Source organism: Dendropsophus ebraccatus, unplaced genomic scaffold, assembly GCF_027789765.1.
Source record: "Dendropsophus ebraccatus isolate aDenEbr1 unplaced genomic scaffold, aDenEbr1.pat pat_scaffold_565_ctg1, whole genome shotgun sequence".
Lineage (NCBI taxonomy): Eukaryota > Metazoa > Chordata > Amphibia > Anura > Hylidae > Dendropsophus > Dendropsophus ebraccatus.
Window position 1 is genome coordinate 17398 of NW_027210164.1, and position 21470 is coordinate 38867.

The 21470-nt window shown below is 40.2% G+C and overlaps 1 protein-coding gene across 1 annotated transcript in view; it reads right to left on the reverse strand.

Annotated features, from left to right (window-relative positions):
• Nucleotides 1–336: 336 nt before the first annotated feature.
• The window catches only part of LOC138777297 (slit homolog 3 protein-like), a 79000-nt gene continuing 57866 nt past the window's right edge, over nt 337–21470 (reverse strand). The window contains exons 4-5 of the mRNA XM_069956283.1: nt 2771–2842; nt 337–390 (exon numbers count right to left, since the gene is read on the reverse strand). Of these exons, the coding sequence (XP_069812384.1) occupies nt 378–390; nt 2771–2842 (85 nt within the window). The 3' untranslated portion in view covers nt 337–377. The remainder of the gene's footprint in view (nt 391–2770; nt 2843–21470) is intronic.

Below are 21470 nucleotides of genomic sequence, written 5' to 3' on the forward strand. Positions count from 1 at the left end.
ACATAGCCAGGGAGAGCTAAGAAGAAAGCCAGCTGGGGTCCAAGAGCGGGGCATGTCTCTGCGCGGGCACTGGGTCAGGTGAATATAACTTCTTTTTTATGTTCCCCCACCCTCAGCCTGGAATAATATTTTTGCCCCGTGCCTGACTTCTCGTTTAATCTATGGACAATTGACGTAGTAGTAGGTAAGTCCCAAAGGACATAATCATACATTCTTCTACTGTACATGAAGGGATTAAACAATGTTTTGAGGTATATTTCTGAATTAGAATTGTAACACCAGCTGTGCATTACCTCTGTGTAGAATAATTTCTCATAAATACAAGATTTCAAGCCATCCAAAAGTAAATCAATTGCATCAGAAGAATTTGAAGTTGGCTATTTCTGCACACTGAATTGGTGCCCAAAACAGAAAAAAAAATTGTTTTAAGTGTTTTATAAGGGAAACTGCAACTGGTATAGAAAAACAAAACAAACCATTATAACTATAAAAAAAAATTGGCAATAGAGAATCAGTTCATTATTAAAGGGTTAAAGGGTTAATGGATTGCCTGAGCAAGGATTTTTACTCCCAAGGATACTAGTAGAGGACACTTTTCTAAGAACACTCAGCAAGTGTTGGCTTGTGCCTGTGGAAACACAACTAAAAACTCACTTGACCTGAATTCAGAAAAAAATGGTCTGCAATGGAGCCAGAATGCCCCAAGTCAGATGCAAGGTGGTCTGGATCTCACACAGTAAAACTAAGCTGAGCCAACCATGAAGCAGGGAAAGGCTTAACTTTAACACAAGCTGGTTTTCTCATAATGAAAAGAAATTTAAACAAAATTTAAACTGCAATTCAGTCAATGAAATGTTCCGACTAAGGTTGTGTAGCTTGTTGTGTACACATATGTGGTGCTGACTGCTGAAGGCCTTAAAGTCTTCATGCTAAAATGGTTCATTTATCAGAACTTATTTCTAATCCAGTCATCCTTTGCCTTAAGGCCCAGAAATGAAACATTAAAGTCAGACCACACTGGTCAGATGTGCTCTGTAGAATTTCAAATAGAAGATCTCCAATCTGCAGGGAATTCTGCAAGACAAATCTGCTCCAATTTGGGTGGATTTACTGCTCTGGAAACGGGGAAAAAATTCATGTTGAGGATTAAGCTGCCGATCCACAAGTAACTTGCAGTCATCACTGTGTGTTTTCTCTACCAGGTGAAGTCACTGAGGAAATGCTGTCATAAATTTGTCCTCATTTGCAACAGAATTTTTTTTTTATTAAATCACCATAGGTGAATTTCCTAGCAGAATTTATAAAATTGTATTTAGTTACTTTGTACTATATTTTTTCTGCAGGTTTTACCACTGCAATCTGTAGTGGTTCCTGGTAAAGTCTTGGTCCTGTGACCAACAGCGGAACGAGTGGAACCCTTACATTTCATTGGGCCCTTTGGCCTTCACAGTGGGATTGCTACATTCACTTTGCTCTTATTTACATCTCCCTACCCTGACTACTTTATGGATTCTGCCCAGTGAGTGGATGGTGCATTTATTCTTGTTTTAACTGTTTGTAACTTACACCTGTTTTTCTAGTCCATTGAATGATTTTCATGGTTTTTGTTTCATGTTTACCATTTGAGCTTCCACCCATTGGCAGGTGGTGCCCACCCTAATTTTTGTTTCCTAAAAACTTTTTTCTAATGACAAGGACACTTACCATAACACAAAACAAGGAAGATTCATTGATTAATTTAGGAGAAATAAAATGTTTAAGGGTTGGTTCAAACGTACAGCAACCACAGCAGATTTCACGCTGCAAGTTCCACAGCAAAATCCGCTGAGATTCTCTGTACTGTCATTTTGTATAGGTTTTCATACTTGCAGTGAAATTTTTATTCCGCTGAGAGTATGTAAGGCCTCATCCCCCTCTACCCGCCACCTGAATACTTTACCCATCTGTGCTCCAGCCTGCTTCTGTGACTCTCAGCTCCCTGATGTCCCGTTCATCCAATCAGTGCGCTGTCCAGCCACACCAACTGATTGGCTGAGCAGGACGTCAGGATGCCGGGAGCCCACGAAGCAAGCCGAAGTGTAGCCAGGGTAAAGTATTTAGGGGGCCGCGGTGGTTAAGGGGGAATGGGGCTTTACATACATGTGAACCTATTCAAAATGACAGTGCCAGGAATCGCAGCGGATTTCGCTGCAGAACTCGCAGAGTAAAATTAGCTGAGATCTGGTACGTGTAAACTCACCCTCAATCTATTCTGATCATACATTCCAGTCTCTTTACACTGTATGATAAATTTTTATCTATTTTATTCCAGAACAATTTTTGCATTTTGGCACACATAAAACATAAAGTATATTCCCAGATCTATTTAAATTTCTTCTAACCAACTCTGTAAATACTACCAACTGTATACACGTGGTCCTATAAGCAAATTCACATTAAAATGTAAAAATTTGTTTGATCCAGAGCTGGACGTTTAGCAATTAAAAGCCTGAACGTGTGAACACACCCTAAAAGTTAGTCCGTGGAACGCAAATTAATTTTTTCTATTTCCATTTCCATTCTATTTCTATTTGTACATAAAATATAAAGGGAAATAAACGACCTTAGACAGCATCATAAGGGTACGATAAAAGCAGTACAAATTATTCTTTGGCTATTAATATGACCAATAATGGTAAGACAAACGATATTATATAGAGCAATATGATGACAAACAACAACCAGTTAAAAAGCCAAAATAAGGAAAATATGCAAATATAAAATGACTTACAGCCTGGTCAATTTTACAGTACTTTGGAACAGCAATTCTGGAAGGACTTGCAACTTATTCTTGTTGAGTCGCCTGGAAAAAAGATGAAACAAGAGAATATTATCCACACCACTAGTTGACATTTCTATACTGGGATCTGTTAAGTTTCCAGTAGGTTTCCTTGATCTGTATACTATGTTTCTCTGCATCATTATACCAAGGCCCAAAAGATCACATCAGCCGACATGACAGAAACCTTTTTTTTTTTTTTTTTTTTTCACATTTGCACATTTTGAGGGTGATCTTGGATCAGTTGCCCAATATATATCATAGGCTAGTGAACAGGGAATCTTTCTGAAGGCTCAGGAGGAAATTAACAGCAAGTTAGAAGCCTCTGAGGCTATGTTCTATTCAGGAACATATCAAGATTATTAGGGAATTATTAGTGGACATTTATGTAACAAGATGGCCCCCTTTTCCAGATATGTTCACAAAGTGAGAACATAGCCTAATGCTGTTAAAGAATGAAGGTGATTTTCTTACCCTTAAATAAGCACCGCTTTCCTCAAATCTTGTTTTTTATTAACTAGTAAATTAGGCAGTTTGGTGCTCTGGGGGCAGTACTACAATCCTTAAAGCACCAATCCATGGAATGGATCATGTAATGCACCATGGAATATTACATAACACATCACCAAAAATGTAAAAAAATAAAAACAGGATTTAACCCTTAGGCGACCCTGGACGTACCCGTATGTCCAGGGCCGCCTCACCGCGTTCAGAGCAGGGCCGCGCAGCAGCCGCGCTCTAAACCGCCGCGGTCCCGGGTGTCGCTCGTAGCCCGGAACCGCAGGTATTAGCGGGCACGGTCCGATCACCGTGCCCGCTAATACAGTAATACAGTAATGCGATTACCGAATGCAGTTGTTCCCTGGTGTCTAGTGAAGAGGATCGCTCCTCCGGGACATTGTCCCGAAGGAGCGACCCACACATCTTACCCCATCCAGGGTCAGCGCCGTAATGGCGCTGATCCCGGCTCGGCACTCGATTGCTTCCGGCTGCAGCAGCCGGAAGCAATCAATGTGCCTATCTCATGGATCTGTGCTGCAAGTCTATGCAGCACAGATCTCAATGAGAGATCAGTGCACTTATACTAGAAGTCCCCCAGGGGGGCTTCTAGTATAAGTGTAAAAGTTAAAATAAAAGTGTGGTTATTAGTAAAAAGCCCCCTCCCCTAATAAAAGTCAGAATCACCCCCCTTTTCCCATGTTATAAATAAAAATAAACAAATAAATAAACATGTTTGCTATCGCCGCGTGCGCAATCGCCCGAACTATTAATTAATCACATTCCTGATCTCGCACGGTAAATGGCGTAAGCGCCCAAAAATCCCAAAGTGCAAAATTGCGCATTTTTGGTCATATCAAATCCAGAAAAATTGTAATAAAAAGTGATCAAAAAGTCGTGTATGCGCAATCAAGGTACCTATAGAAAGAACACATCATTGCGCAAAAAAGAACACCTCACACAGCCCCATAGACCAAAGGATAAAAGCGCAATTTTGTTAACAATGGTTTGGATGTTTTACAGGCCATCAGATAAAAGAAAAGTTATACATGTTACATATCGTCATAATCGTAACGACTTGAGGAACATATATTACAAGTCAGTTTTACCATAGGGTGAACGGCGTAAAAAATGAAAACCCCCCCAAATAAAAGAAATGCGTTTTTTTTTTCAATTTCACCACACTTTGAATTTTTTTCTGGTTTCGCAGTGTACTTTATGCAAAAATTCAGCCGGTCATTGCATAGTTCAATTAGTGATGCAAAAAATAAGGGTTCATGTGGGTTTCTAGGTGACAAAATGCAAGTGCTATGGCCTTTTAAGCACAAGGAGGGAAAAATGAAAACGCAAAAATTTAAATTAACAGGGTCCTCTAAGGGTTAAATAATAGCTCACTTTCTGATGCCACATTGCCTTTAGGCTTTTAAAGCATACATATCACAGAGACAGCTCCAAAATGTTTAACAGTTAGGGTCTGAGTGTATAGACACCCACTCCCCCCACACACAAACACACACACACACTGATCACTAAGCCAAGCTGGCAGGAGCACTTTATTAAGTTATCGTGTCCCCGTCTCATCGAAGGAGACAGGCTCTATAAATTACTATAGACTCTATCTCCCATAGCAAGACAGGAGAGCAAAAACCCAATAAGAGTACTACCCAATACCTCTTCCAGCTCATCCTAGTCATTTCTGGGGATCTACCTATCAAAACGTTTTAATGTCACTAACAATCTAAGGTTGTGTTTACACACAGTGAAATCATACCAAAATAGGGCCATAAGTTTGAGGTAAAAATACTGGCAAATTTTCAATGTAATAATGCACTCCATTGAAGGCAAAAAGAACAGTTCTGGCCATGTACACACAGTGCAGAACAGCTGTAATTGACTATGACCCTGTTTATTATTTACATTATTTACATTATTTACGACCTGCTTTTGCAAAAAAAAAAAAACAGTCCTTTTTGTCAGGATTAATAGGTCACTTAAGGTGATTGGTAATATAAGTACTGTCAGTGTTTAGCCAGTGAGTTACTTCTATCATGCTATAAATTTGTTGTATGCTAGAATCCATAGGAAAGCCACACATACTTTTCCCTCTCATCACTTACAAGAGAGATTATGAAAATCTGAAAAATGATCTACCATATATTATATTTTATATACCAAGCAAACCACAGTGACTAATCCAATGACTCAGCTAGATTTGAGGTTAAAGTTTCTCTTCTGAGTTATACTTTTTATTTTCTATAAACATCTTAGGCAAAAACTATGGTCTCTTGTAAGACTTTGAGCTACTCAACAAAACAAAGATTTACTTTAGGTCACTATTCTATATAAAATGCATTAAGGCCTTTAATTCTTGCAATGTCTCTATCGGGCAAGGGAAATTGCTGTGCTGTAAAAAATATACAGGGATACATGTGAAACCACAAGAAACATACACATAAACATACATGATTGCATATGGTTTCCATTGACTTGTCTTCCGTGCTTTAAAGAATTCTTTCCACAACATATCTGTTTTCCATCATCCCTTCACAGCATGGAGTGGATGGCCAACAGTCCACTTAAAGAAAGCAACATCCTGAAATAATTTTCTGCATTTATCCTCGTGTGCGCATTAATATATGATTATGGGAGTGTTGCCTCCATTTATGTTAACCAACACACTTAGAATTAAAGGGGTAGGGTACAGTCTATTTATTGAAACACACGGTGAAGCAATGACTATTACTCTGAATATTTTCTCCAACGGAGAGGAAATTGTAACTGTACAGTCTTAAGAAGATACAGCAGACACTACAATTACCACAGAGGTAACGTGATACTGTTTGCACAGGGATCATATAGTGTGATCAAGGGAAAAGTACAGTTTGCTAGCACAAACACCATAAATCTAATGAAAACAAAGAAGAGAAAGCAGCGCACCTGATTACAGCCTCTTTTATTAGCTGATTGGCAGGAGTACTGTGAGTCAGACAGCCCTCTGGTCCAATAGTAATGGCTAGAGATGAGCGAATTTACAGTAATAACAAACCGAATCACTTTGTTATCTCTGCAATCTGCTCATCAGCCTGCTGTATTTTAACTCACTGCTGCTCTGTGCCACTCCTCCAGGGAAAAGCTGGATCCAGTCCTGAGAAACTTTTCCCAGTTTTCCAGGACTGGATCCAGTTTTTTCCAGCACCCTGGGAGGAGCGGCAGTGAGTTAGAAAGGAAGCAGACTGATTAGCGGATTGCAAAGATCACAAAGTGCTTCGCTTCATTGTTACTGTAAATTTGCTCATCTCTAGTAATGGCCTTTCCTGATATTTATGGGTATAAAGTATATAAAAAAAAACAACTGTACAGTCTAGACCTTAATTTACAACTCTTTCTATTCCCTTTATCTTAAAATGGACTGGTATTACTGGGCTCCAATTTTGCCACTAAGGCAGGTTAAAGAAGCGAATCCCAAAATTTTTTTATCTGCCCCCCAGCTGCGCGGTGGTGTGGCTACTCACCAGATGAGATCGGTGTCTCCCAGCGAGGCTTAATTCCGGTCCCGTGCTGCTGTTCAAATATGGCGCACATTCACGTTATCCGCTCCAGTGACCCCTCTTCTGTCTCCTGTGTTTGAGAGACAGAAGTCACGATCTCCCATAGAGAATGCATTGGAAAGGGTAACTTCCGGTCTTCAATCAAAGGAGACAGAAGAGGGGTCACAGAAGCGGGTGACGTGAGTGTGCACCGGATTTGAACGGTGCCGTGGGACCAAAACGAAGCTGTGCTGCGCCACACTGATCTAGTGACTATCTGCGCGGGAAGGGGGGGGGGCAGATAAAAAAAAAAATGTGAACTGCTTCTTTAAATCTTATTTTCCATATTGCAGAGATTTATTGTCAAAAGGGCTCTATTCATACCTCAAAGGATGGACATATACTACTGGAGCTTAAGTTATCATGTATTTTAAGCAACAGCTTCCTTGTGCCCTCTGTATGTCTTTAATTTGTGTTCTACATGTTGAGGTTCAAAATTTGTGTTCAAGCAAAGTTATGCCATTTTTGCAGAGTTAATAAAAAATGCTAAGGCTATGTTAAGGCTATGTTCACACTACGTAAAAGTGCGGCCGTTGTTGTCATCGGCAACAACGGCCGTACTTAATGCAGTGTGGAAAATTGCCTTTTGTTCTATGGGGTCCCAGCCGGAGCGTTTACACATCCTATACGCTCCGACCGGGATCCCACGCCAGGCCACAAAGAACTGACATGTCAGTTTTCTGCGGCCGCAATTCAGTGAATTACGGCCGTAGGAAATCCTGTCAGTTCACACAATGGAGCGAGTGGCTCCGGCCACTTGCTTCATTGTGTCCTATGAGGAGTTCTGATGCAGATGCGCGCTGATGCGCCTGCATAAGAACACTACGGCCATAAAGATCATCCGGCCGGTACTGCAGTACCGGCCGGGATGATCTTTGCAGTACTGGCCGGGATGATCTTTGCAGAGGTCTCTTAACATAGTGTGAACATAGCCTAAAACAGATTAAATAATATCATGGAACCGTCCTTGTGTCCCAGAGCCCCACCAATCTGCTAGTTATTCCCTTTCCAAAGGATAGGAGGTTTTGATTGTGGCATAACCTCTTTACACTAACCACAGCACTACATACCATAATCTAAGAAAAGACCAAATATGTGCTTCATAATAGAATGATGGGCTACTAACTGTAGAATTGTTGTGGTAACACAAAAAAATTTAATAAACAACTAGAATTTAACATTAATTAAATTAGTTTTCTATATTTTGTCCTTGGAACAACTGGCTACTATTTACATGCAACTAAAGGAGAGAGTGTGGAGTCTGACAGGACATGAAATCCTCCACTGGGAAAAAATAAGTAGCCCTCCTGCAAACCAATGGAAAAACTCTACTCCTCCAACAAAGTTGAAGTTCTTGTGAAATATTCTGGTTTGATTTAGAATCCCCAGACATAATTCAAGGAGCTTAAAGGGTTATCAAAGATTAGAAAAAGCTCAACCCCTTTTGTGTAATATATATATATATATATATATATATATATATATAGCACCACCAACACAATGTGAAAAAAGGGAAAAGGTGTCCTCCATTTATATTTAAAAAAAAGAAAAAAAATTATTGTAATGCATTGAAATCAATGGAATGACGGATGTCCAGTGCATAAAATGACAAACGTTATCTGTCCAGATGTCAAAATAATGATCAAGTCAATAATTTTGGACGTCTAATGCAAACATCGGAGGTTATTTTAAACAGAGAGGAAAAAATGTTGTGTCAACAAAGCCTAAAGGAGCCAGGATCACTGACTTGTAGGAAAGCTGCTTCCATTGTGTAGCACTAGAAAGCAAGCTCTCTTCTTTTTGGAGGAGGGCTACTTTGCATACAATTACATGGGAAAAATAGTGGTTATAAAAGAGTAAACGAACATCATTTTATATATATTGCATATAAATGTGTGTGTGTGTGTGTGTATTTAAACCATCATGGGAAGATGAGTCTGTCATGTTTCCCATTATTCCTACTAGCTAGAATTTTTTTCTGTGAACTGCTTTGTGTTGTTGTAACTATGGTGTTAGTTCCTAATAAATCTACAAAGCTTTTACACAGTCAAAATAGTAATAATCACAATCACACAAAGTTTTATAAGTTAACTGGTTAAGATGTGGTGCTTGCGTCGTCTTGGAGCATTATTATAGCACAAGGAAAATATAATTAGAAGTTTTCAGATCTGCACTTGACTGCAAATTCCCAATTACTGCTAATTAGTAAAGAACATTCTCTGATGATTTAGAAAGTCATGCCAAAAAAGTTCTACCACAAATAACATTGAAGTAGAAACATTCCACAAAATATTCACTCGGGGAGCAGCTGAATTCAATTAGAGAAAATCCATACAGACTGAAATACCATTAACACTGCTGGTTGCTTCTATCTGTGACGGCGCATTACATCTGTAGCTCCTGCTGTCATCCAGCAATTAGGTGACAAGAGAGATAGTGTTAATGGGCAATCCCAGTAAGCAAACACTGGCAGGGGAATGTCACTGATGAGTATGGCCCTGTGTGTTTGTTTTACTTACATAGATGCAGACTATCACACCGCTGCCTAGACAGAAGTTTGCATTTTGGCTTTTCCTTTCTGTTCTTTACACATTTCTGGATGTTTCATGCCAAGGTAATTTAGCAGCTGAGCCGACATCTTTATTTACCAGAAAGATTTGTTTTTCACTTAGTTGATTCATTCCATTTGTTACCCTCGTCCATGTTAAACATGTCCTCTAATCATAACTGCATACTAATTGTTTGCGTAGGTTTCCTCTGGGTACTTCACTTTCCTCCCACATTCCCAAAACACACTGCTAGATTAATTGGCCACCAAAGAAATTGTCCCTTGTGTGTGAGATAGGAAAAATAGTCAGGGATTACTATAAAGAGCTGCGGAATGTGAGCAACACTATGTAGAATGAAGAATTATGCATTTATTTTACTTCTAAAAATGACCATAATCACTAAATCACTTCCCATACTTTTTGCTTATTTACGGAAGTAAAAATGTTAGTAAATGTCTTAGTAATACTGTAAGAAGTAACTTGTTGCCTTCATGTTGCCCCTTTTTTTAAAATTTTTATATGGCTTTGAAATTTTAGCGGTCAGTTCCTTTCATTGAAATATTTTTCAATATTACCCCCCCCCCCCCATGCTGTGTGATCACTGTCTCATTATTGTGGCAAAACTCAAACACGCTCCACCCCACACGATTTTTCCTCTTATTAAAATGCCATAAAATTTAAGCATGTGAATACAGACTGTTTGCACTCACTATCCACTGGTTAACCACAGGATTCTGTAAACTAGCAATAACTATTCATGATTGAAAAGGGGCTAAGGTGGAAGAAAGGGTAATTAAGAAATCTTGCCAAGTGGTATAAATCATTCAGTCATAACACCTGTACAATACTGTGTAGGTCTCCTTCAAAGATCAAAAACACATTTGCCCCTTTGAAGCATGGATTCCAACAAACCTCAGAAGGCAATCTGTGGTATTTGACACCAAAATGGCATCAGCAAATACTTTAAAGTGTTACAATTTCAAATTGTGCTACTATCATGTCTGTAGGGTAACAGTGGGAAACGTACTGGACCCAGACCACTGTCCCTACCTACTTGGACAATGGGCTCTAAGCAGCAGCCCCCCAACTAGGCAATGCTCCCTAGGATGACTAGGTTTAGGGCCCATCAGGGGTATAGAACAGTCCCCAGTCCAAGTCAAACAACCAGCTGGGTGTGGATTAGCCACTTAAAAAGTCTACAAACAAGCCAGGGGGTGAAAACCAAGAGAGCAAAAACTGTGACAATATCAGAGGAAGAGTCAAAACCAATAAACAGGTGGAGGTCAAACACATACAGTAACAAGGTACAAATTTCGGATCCAGTGACATAGTGAGGGTACAAAAGCTAAAGTCAGGAATGCAGTAGTCAAACAAGTTTACACTGGTGATAAAGCAAGTGACCAAACATTCATAGGCAGCTATAGTGAGTAGCTGCCTCTTTTTTTACCTCCCTTCCCCCCACACCTGGCAATCTGGAGACCCCTGGCATTCCTGATTGGTCTAGTGCTCCAGTGTTTCAAATACGCTGCCAGGCTACCAAATAACCTAACGCATCCTCAAACTGTCGTTGGTTGACTGGTCGCCACCAGTGATGGCCGGTCAACCATGGCATCAGACTCCCACCTTCCTTGCTGTGCAGGAGAAGAACAGAGCAGCACAGGGGTATGGTTAGGTAAGTTCCTGACTGCTACAGTGAATTTTCTGTGGGATCAGACCAGCCAAATCATAGAGCTGTGAGCATCCATAATTCTGTTTCCAGTTGTCTTTTCTTGGACTATTTTTGGTAGGTCTAAATCACTGCCAACTGGGAAAAAACACACAAATCCTAACATTTTGGAGATGCTATGACCCAGTCATCAAGGTATTGTAAGCAAGTCCTTATCATAGTTGTTCAGAATCATACACTTGCCTATTTTGTTTCCAGCATATCGACTTAAAGTGTACATTATGTTCCTCTCCAAAGTTTGGCATTGAGGCTGATACCAGAAGATCAGGCTGCCAAGATAGCTGTCCACACCAGGCAAGTTCCATGTTCCTCAACTCTGAGGTTAAGTTCTCCATCATTGTGCTTGAGAGACCTGCTCCTATTTTATCTATTGCTTAAAGGGGTAGTGCGGCGGTAAACAATTATTCATAGAATAACACACATTACAAAGTTATACAACTTTGTAATGTATGTTATGTCTGTGAATGGTCCCCTTCCCCGTGTCCCACCACCCCCACCCGTGTACCCGGAAGTGTGGTGCGCTATACATACCTGTCACGTGCCGACTCGTCTCCGATCTTCAGTCAGCGATGTCGTCTTCGGCCGAATCCCTCCGTCCGTCCTGAGTGCCGGCCGCCCTCTGCCGCATCATTGGCTGCTCAGCCGCGATTGGCTGAGCCAAACTGTGCTCAGCCAATCGCGGCTGAGCATCAGATTACGCTGAAGAGGGCGGTCGGCACTCGAGACGCTCGGAGGGATTCAGCCCGGCTGTCCGAAGTCGACATCGCTAACTGAAGATCGGAGACGAGTCGGCATGTGACAGGTGAGTATAGCGCACCACACTTCTGGGTACACGGGTGGGGGGTGGTGGGACACGGGGAAGGGGGCCATTCACAGACATAACATACATTACAAAGTTGTATAACTTTGTAATGTGTGTTATTCTGTGAATAATTGTTTACCGCACTACCCCTTTAAAGCGACTCTGTATCCACCAAACCACTAGTACCATCCGTTTGATGTTAAAATGCGCCTGGTGCCTTGGCTAGAGCAAATAAATTATCTTTTAATTGCTGTGTCAAACTGGCATGGCCTAGAGAAGGGGTCCTTAACTGGTGGACCGGACCGCGGAGGCCAGCTCACCGGACCCTTGTCAGACCTCCTAACCGCCCCGGATCCGTTCCGGGACGGACCGGATCCGGGGCGGTTAGGAGGTCCCGCTCCCCACCGTAATGCCTCCCGCGGCAGTGTCGGTCCGGCCCCCAGCTGATACGCGCTGTCTGGGGACGTCCCGGGGATTCCCCAGCAGAGCGTGCACCAGTGACCTCAGTGTACGCCGCCGGCCTGCTCTACCGGAAGGGGGGCTATATACTACAGGGGGGGCTATATACTACAGGGGGAGAGCACAGGGGGGCTATATACTACTGGGGGGAGATCACAGGTGTGCTATATACTACTGGGGGAGCAACAGAGGGCAATACACTACTGGGGGAGAGCACACAGGGGGGCTATACACTACTGGGGGAGCAACAGGGGGGGCTATATACTACCAGGGCAGTCACCCCCTTTGTACCTTATATCAAAGGGCTGGTAAGAGAGAAAACATGCCAGTTTTCCCGCTAATAAGCAGCAATTCTGTATGTAAAATAGTTGAACGTTTGTAAAAAGTAACAAAGCACACTGATGTTCAGCTCGGACCTTCACCTGACAATAGACCCCGGTAAGTGGACCCTCACTAAAAGTTGTTGAGTACCCCTGGCCTAGAGTATCTGTTCCCCAGGTCTGTGATGCCTATTCATTGTTCGTCTAAACTGTAGTGTTTTGCAACAGCCCAGATGCAGCTTAGGTCAGTGATGAATAGGAAAAATCCTGCCAGGGGGTGTTCCTAATGATGAGGAGGGTGGGGAAGAAGTAATGAGAGGCATCATAGACATGGGGCAAAGACACACCAGTTTGGCATAGAGCTGCAGATTAAAAGATAATTTTTTGCTCTTACCAAGGCACTTACCAAAAAAAACAAAGGTGTCACCATCAGGTGATTATTAGACACAATTACGTAATATTCTGTTATGTTATATAAGCTTAGAAAACCCTTTTAGGCTGTGGTTACACGTGTTGTAGCTTATTGCCGTACCGTCGCAGTGCTGCAACGTTTTCACTGAAATGACCCGGTGCAATAAAACTGCAATCTATGAACTACTTAATTTTCCATTTATTTTTTGTAGCTTCGTGCCCTAATTTGTTCCCTAAAATTCATAAACATCTTCACTTACCAAAATATAAAATGTGCTGAATTATGCAACATTTTTAGAAGTGTGCAGCCAGGAAAAATAGAAAGATATGCAACTGCCAAAATGCTAACATATTAATTTTCAATAAAGAGTCTCTTTTAGGAGGATCACAGTGCAGCAGGCTACTCTTATGTGCAATTCAGCTTTCTATTAGAGTTCATGGACTCCTATCCACCATGACAATTATACACAATCCTAACTAAATAAAATATCAAAATGTTCATGGTTTTGAGTCCAACATTCCCATTCTTGAGATCTGTTGTAAGATATGTTCCATGCTTCTGGAAGACATGTCTGTTTTTAGAAGCTAGGTGCATTTTCAGCTTCTCATTATCCAAGTAATCTCAGAGTTGTAGGTCATTGTTCTGAGAACTCCAGCAGCTTCTTTGCTTGATAACTTAGTGTATATCCACACAGAAGTGGTCTTAGGGACCATTATGGGGAGGATTTTTCTCCTAGCCAAGCATATCCCCCCAAAAATGTTTCTAATATAGGACAGAAAAGCATATGAATACTATTATTATTATTATTATTATTATTATTTATTTTTTTATTTATTTTAACTCCAGTCTTGGAACTTGTTTTGGGACCTCCGTACATATTTTTTCACATGAATGTCTAATATCAGCATTTTAAATGCACAAGAAAGGAAGCTGCAAGACAGCAAAGGTGTGTTTGGGTAGGTGCTTGTGTAAATGTTATTATCTGCTTAAGAAATAACACGTCAAAAACGCATGTGGGAGGACACAGCTGAAACCTGTTGGTTTTCAGACAGAATACAGACTCTTTCTTTCAAATGATTATAACGCATATACCTTAATGCCATGTTTACACGCTGTCTGAGACCGGCCGTTCCGCGGGACGGACGGTCTCAGAAAAGATCATCCCGGACGGGACTGCAGATCTTTAGCGCTGCGAAATTCTGATGCGGGCGCATCAGTGCACTCTTGCATCAGAACTCCCCACTGCACATTATGGACCATGCGGCCAGAGCCACTCACTTCATAGTGTGCCCCAACAGGGTTTTCTGCGTCCGCTATTCACTGACATTAACTGCAGCACTACGTAAGTTCCGTAGAAATCACGGCTGTTCCGTTGGAAATCCATGGAACTTACGTAGTGTGAACATAGCCTAACTATCCATAGACATCTATGGACTCAATGCTAAAATAATGGGTGAAATTTACTACCACACACCTGTCTTAGGTAAAATTCCCACTTCTGTGCATTTTACACTAAAAACAAAAACCTGACATATATAAATAATAATCCCCCCCCTTTTTTAACTTTTCATTCAGTTTTCTCAAATATAGAACATATTAACATTTGTGGAGACTAGTAATGAGCGAATACTGTTCGATTGAATATTATCAAATAGTGTGCTGGATATTCAATAAATATTCGATAAGCGTTCAAATTCTCTTTCCCTGAGGCGTCATTGTGGACTTGGTGAACCTCCAAGTGGTCGAATAGATGTTTTTCAATAATCGAATACTTGTTCCCATAGACTTTAATGGGATTGAATATTTGATCGAATAGTCGAATATCAGGGAGATATTCGTACGAATATCGAATATTCGAATATTTCACTATTCGCTCATCACTAGTGGAGATAAGAAAAAGTGTACAACAACAAAGGCCGTGATCAATTCCAATGTTTTTTGTGTAGCCAAGATCCGTAAACCACAGTGTTCGGCCAGAAATACATGACCCCCACTAAATCACTTCCCCCACCCCCTGCTTGCAGTTTCACCAGTGGGTTTAGGCACTCCACCTTCAAGTGAAGAGGTACGAAAGAGCAACTCCACGGAGTATGGCAAATAACACCTTAAGCCGTCCCAGTGTCCCTACTACCTCTTTGGTTACATACCATTTGGTGTCTTTGAAAGGCAAAACTACCTATTTATGCTTGAGTGAGAAAGTTACATGTAAACGTCTTCCACTTCTTAAAGAACCCCTTTGTGGATTTCTCTTTCGTACAAGCCACTTCTAACTGATCATAAAGTATGTATTTCTTAACTTGGCCTTGATGTTTTTTTAATAATACTGGAAAGTGGAGTTGATTGTGCTTACCCCACAATATATATATATCCACCCTGTGTATATTGCATTCTTATCGGTTTTATTCTTTGTGTAGGGTCCTTCTCTATTATTCAGATGTCCTATCCCAAAGCTGCTGGGTATATAGCAGCTGTCATGATGTCTACAACTACACACTGCACATAAAAAAGAGGAGATTTAGCAGAGGCATCAGCAGCTTGAATAACTTAGCATTAGGTATAATACTAAGTAATGCAAGCTGTGACTATGAGAGTGAGATGTAAAACTTACTAGAGCTGTGTCTTTATGTCTATATATACTGCACCTCTGTGTCACTCTGCAGACGATGCTACCCCCCTACACGCACATACATTTCCATTGAAGTGTATGGAATTATATAAATGCAATATGTCAGGTATCTTGACATCACTTGATGTAGTAACTTGTTTTGCAAGCTCTTCTTAGAGTATACCTGGCCAGATGTCAATCTGTAGAGCTGTACATTTGTAAGAACAAGATGATAAATGTAACCATTTGTTGGGCAAAAACAACATCTGCATGTAATTCTTAGGGGACATAGTCAGTTTGGATAAGACCTGTGGGGCTTGTATTTGTTTAGATCTCACATTAACTTTCAAAAAGTGACTGTGAGAGAAAGAAATGTGTTGTGTAAACTGTTGTGGATGTGCAGATAGGAGTTCAGCAGTATGATGACATTTTCGGGTCGTGCCATGTGTCCCCTGAAAGGACACAAATCAAAAATAAAAGAACAAGAAAAAAATTTCATGTATATGTTGCTCATGCATCACCAGACCTGGTCCTCAGGTCACAGCAAACTGAATACAATGGAAAGGGGCAGCACTTAATCTCCAACGTTAGTTACAACACTTCATTTTTTCACTTATAGCAATAAATTATACCTCATAAATCAAACTACATATATACAAGGAGATCAAAAATATTGAAAGGGAGAGTCAAACAATTCATTATAAATGCATCATCCATAAAACATCCCCATAGGTCATATAAATTTTAGGTCCACAACGGGCAAAGACCCTCATCCAGTTCCGACTTACACTCCAACTGGTCTTCCATGAACTGGACAAAGGTCTCTGCTTGTAAGTGGAACTTAGCGTGTCCATATGCGAAGATGGAGTCTATGAGAATTGCTGCACTCAGTGTTACACTAATATGTACAAGATTAGGAATATTTGTAATGGCCACGTGTTTTGGGTGCCCGTCACTACAATGACGGCTGTTGGTACATTATTCTAGTTCTTTGGGTATGTCTTTAATTTTAAAAATCCATTGACTTTAATAGTAATGACAGTGTAAAAATAAAGAAAAAAAAATGTGTGTGAACAACTAAAAAATAACGTCTGTTCTTAGCAAAAGATACCTACCAATAATTGTCAAGATTGTTATTTTGACGCCCGCACAAACAATGTCTGGTATTTAATACACTGTGTGCACTGCGTGGCCATCATTCCATTGATGTCAATGCATTCCAATAAAAATGCGGTAATAAAAAAGGATGTCATTTTTAAAAGAAAAAGTAGACGCCTTTTTCTTTTATTTTTTTTACTCAATGTGAACATAGCCTATGACTATGACTTGAATAAGTTTCAGTAAACAAGTAATAAAAAACTAAATTTGTGTAAGTGTATAAATATTCATTTACCTAACTATATAACCATACTTTTAGCCTTGTCCATTTATATCAAAGGGGTACTCTAACATTTTAAATTTTTAAGATATGTTGCTGAAAAATAAAAAGTTTACATACCCTGGACCTCTGTGGTTCTCCTTCTAGTAACTACCGTTAGCCCATTTGTACCTGTATCTGAGATGACACATCAGAGCAGGACCGGTGCTCTCAGCCAACCACTGGCTAAGGTGGAACACCGGTGTGACCAATGATTAGCTAAGAAGACAATCCTACACCTTAGAAGCAGGTACAATAAGAAAGCAGAGGGGAACCAGAAGTTGCTTGGTGGGCAATTGTGGGGGACCAGGGTAGGCATTACTTTTTATTTTTAGAATGCTCCCAACAACATACATCTTTTTACGGTTCAATATTATTTTTATTAAACAGGATTTTTCAAATTTTTATAACATACAAACAATACATGTACGTCTTGAAGGTGCAGATATGAGCTGTTTCAGTTATTAGATGTATGCATAAAACATAAAACATGTATCACTGAGCAAGCCGTCTGGCTGTTGCTGTCCTTGTGAGCGGCGTATGGCTAGAGAGTCCATTGGGGTGGATCATGCCACTGGTAATGGTGCTCATCGGTACAAACATAGGAAAAATTATATGGTAACAAGAAAACTGGAATGTAAGTTACCTACAAGACCAAGACCATGTCTAAACAGTAACATACATCTTTTAATGTGTGCGCAGATTATACCCTGATATTACTTTTACTATTTAGTACCGAGATGTGAATACATATACATAATACTTCAGTACTCATGATATCAAATATTAAAGGGGTTATCCAGTGCTACAAAAACATGGCCACTTTCCCTCTACTGTTGTCTCCAGGTTGGGGGGGATTTTGAAACTCAGTTCCATTGAAGTAAATGGAGCTTAATTGCAAACTGCACCTGAACTGGAGACAACAGTAGGGCGAAAAGTGGCCATGTTTTTGTAGCTCTGCATAACCACTTTAATAACACTTTGGTGCCTGTGATGATAAAATACACAGCATATCATTCTACTACTACTACGTCTGCCATGCCAGCTGGTTCTTGGCATCCTTTTTTTTTTTTAATTTACATTTTTATTGGAAAAATATTTTTTATCTTTACATTATACACAAACATTCGCCGATTAAACATTCGGCTCCACATCTATACACAACATAAACATAAATTTGCACATTCCATTAATCAGTACAAAAAGAAAAATTACAAATAGGGTAATTAAACCCTATAGTCACAGTGAACATACATGGGCTCCTGAAATTATAATGCTGTAAACATAGCCAAGCTCATAATGGTATCCTGCTTTAACACAGTCAACCACCATTACATTCCATCGTTAAACACTTATTGAAACCCATTTAAACTTTCCATGATACAAAGCGATCTTATTTATAAAACTCCTTCCATTTGTCCCAACATTTGTCAAATTTTGACATCTTATAAATTCTGATGGCAATCGCACGCTCCATATTGAAATTATATCTTGGCATCCTTGACTCTATACTGTGCATGCCTGAAGTGTCGGGATTTGGTGTGTGAATACTATTTTGTGACCCCTGGGCATGCGCACTAGTAATAAAGCTAGGCCAAACACTATCTTTAAGCTGAATTGTTGCAATGATGTATAAATAGGACCTTGGAATTTGAATGCTCAATTGTATGTATCTAAAGGAGCACAAACTCAACAATGGTGCACATTTGGCTGTCTAGTTATGTATAATTGTTTAGAAATAATGACACTAGAAATGTTCTCAATATTTCGATACTACAACAATATTGTAGAGCTGATCATTCTTAGCTTCTCATTTGGAAGTATAAAATTCATAATAAAAAAGGGTTTCATTCACCCCACACATGCAGCCAATGGCCCCAGAGAACACAGAGCAAAGATTCCTAAACAAGAATAAACCAACCCCAAACTCCTATCTGGTCAGCATCCTGCCATTATGGATAGATGTGGGATGAAAATGACTATTTAAAAGTGAAATAATATGCTTCTTCATGCATGTGATAAAATTCCTTACAGCTAAATTGCATGTGTTATTTTGCCTTGGCTGCCTGTTGCTTCTCTTAATTCATTCATTCATTGAAATCCTTCAAAGCTGAACTGTTGACAGAGCAGCTAATAGTTTCCTTTCCAGAGGTGGAAGCGAAAGACAGAGGGCAAGTCAGCAATGCTTTAAAAGGGAAATCCAGGCTCTAAAAAGTAAGAAACTCAATATTTGCATTCACCTTCACTGGAATAAAAAAATATTACTGTAAATGTTTGATTTATATATATATATGTATATATATATATATATATATATATATATATTTATATATATATATATATACAAAAAAATAAAATTCTATATATTCCTATTCCTAATCAACCATATGTTATCTGCTGTGATGAAGTTTTGGATCATTTATCATAGGCTATTAAAAGTTAACAAAAGAGAATTTAATTGTCAGTGATTAAAATAATTGGCAGATACAATTGAAACGTCTCACCTGGAGTTACTCTTAACCCCTTAACTAACATAGTTAAACTTGTAAGACTTGTCAAGATATTTGTTTTACCCACTGTATAAATATACACTACCGTTCAAAAGTTTGGGGTCACCCAAACAATTTTGTGTTTTCCATGAAAAGTCACACTTCTTCACCACCATACGTTGTGAAATGAATAGAAAATAGAGTCAAGAAATTGACAAGGTTAGAAATAATGATTTGTATTTGAAATAACATTGTTTTTACATCAAACTTTGCTTTCGTCAAAGAATCCTCCTTTTGCAGCAATTACAGCATTGCACACATTTGGCATTCTAGCTGTTAATCTGTTGAGGTAAGCTGGAGAAATTGCACCCCACGCTTCTAGAAGCAGCTCCCATAAGTTGGATTGGTTGGATGGGCACTTCTGGCGTACCATACGGTCAAGCTGCTCCCACAACAGCTCAATGGGGTTCAGATCTGGTGACTGCGCTGGCCACTCCATTACCGATAGAATACCAGCTGCCTGCTCCTGCTGTAAATAGTTCTTGCACAATTTGGAGGTGTGTTTAGGGTCATTGTCCTGTTGTAGGATGAAACTGGCTCCAATCAAGCGCTGTCCACTGGGTATAGATAGGATAAAGAAAAAAAGCGAAAGGCGGGAGGCGGCGCCTCGTGTGATACCGTAGGTACCAATGGGTAATGAACAGATAGAAGGAGGCTCACCTTAAAGCCCCTTGGGCTTGTTGCATATCACCCCTTTATGGGGTACTGTATCCTGTTTCAACTTGGCGTCTGTGTTTCAGGGCTGCAGCTAGCTGGGAGAGACAGACCGGGATTCTCCCAAAGGGGCCCGTAGAAGTGCAGGCAAATAGCAGAAAAAAAAAAAAAATTGCGTCAAACTCCTAGATGCCAGCGCTGCCTCAGAGGAATCACAGGAACGATGATGGTAATATTTAAAAGGTTTATTTAGAATACGCACAGAGTATTACGCGTTTCAAAAGCATAAGCTTTCTTCCTCAGATAGTTGTACATGCACAACTATCTGAGGAAGAAAGTTATGCTTTTGAAACGCGTAATACTCTGTGCGTATTCTAAATAAACCTTTTAAATATTACCATCATCGTTCCTGTGATTCCTCTGAGGCAACGCTGGCATCTAGGAGTTTGACGCAATTTTTTTTTTTTTCCGCTATTTGCGTCCACTGGGTATGGCATGGCGTTGCAAAATTGAGTGATAGCCTTCCTTATTCAGAATCCCTTTTACCCTTTACAAATCTCCCACCTTACCAGCACCAAAGCAACCCCAGACCATTACAGTACCTCCACCATGCTTAACAGATGGCGCCAGGCATTTTTCCAGCATCTTTTCATTTGTTCTGCGTCTCACAAACGTTCTTCTTTGTGATCCAAAAACCTCAAACTTGCATTCATCCGTCCACAACACTTTTTTCCAGTCTTCCTCTGTCCAATGTCTGTGTTCTTTTGCCCATCTTAATCTTTTTTCTTAAATTGGCCAGTCTCAGATATGGCTTTTTCTTTGCCACTCTGCTCTGAAGGCCAAAATCCCGCAGCCGCTTCTTCACTGTAGATGTTGACACTGGTGTTTTGCGGGTACTATTTAATGAAGATGCCAGTTGGGGACCTGTGAGGCGTCTGTTTCTCAAACTAGAGACTCTAATGTGCTTATCCTCTTGCTTAGTTGTGCAACGCGGCCTCCCACTTCTTTTTCTACTCTGGTTAGAGCCTGTTTGTGCTGTCCTTTGAAGGGAGAAGTACACACCGTTGTACGAAA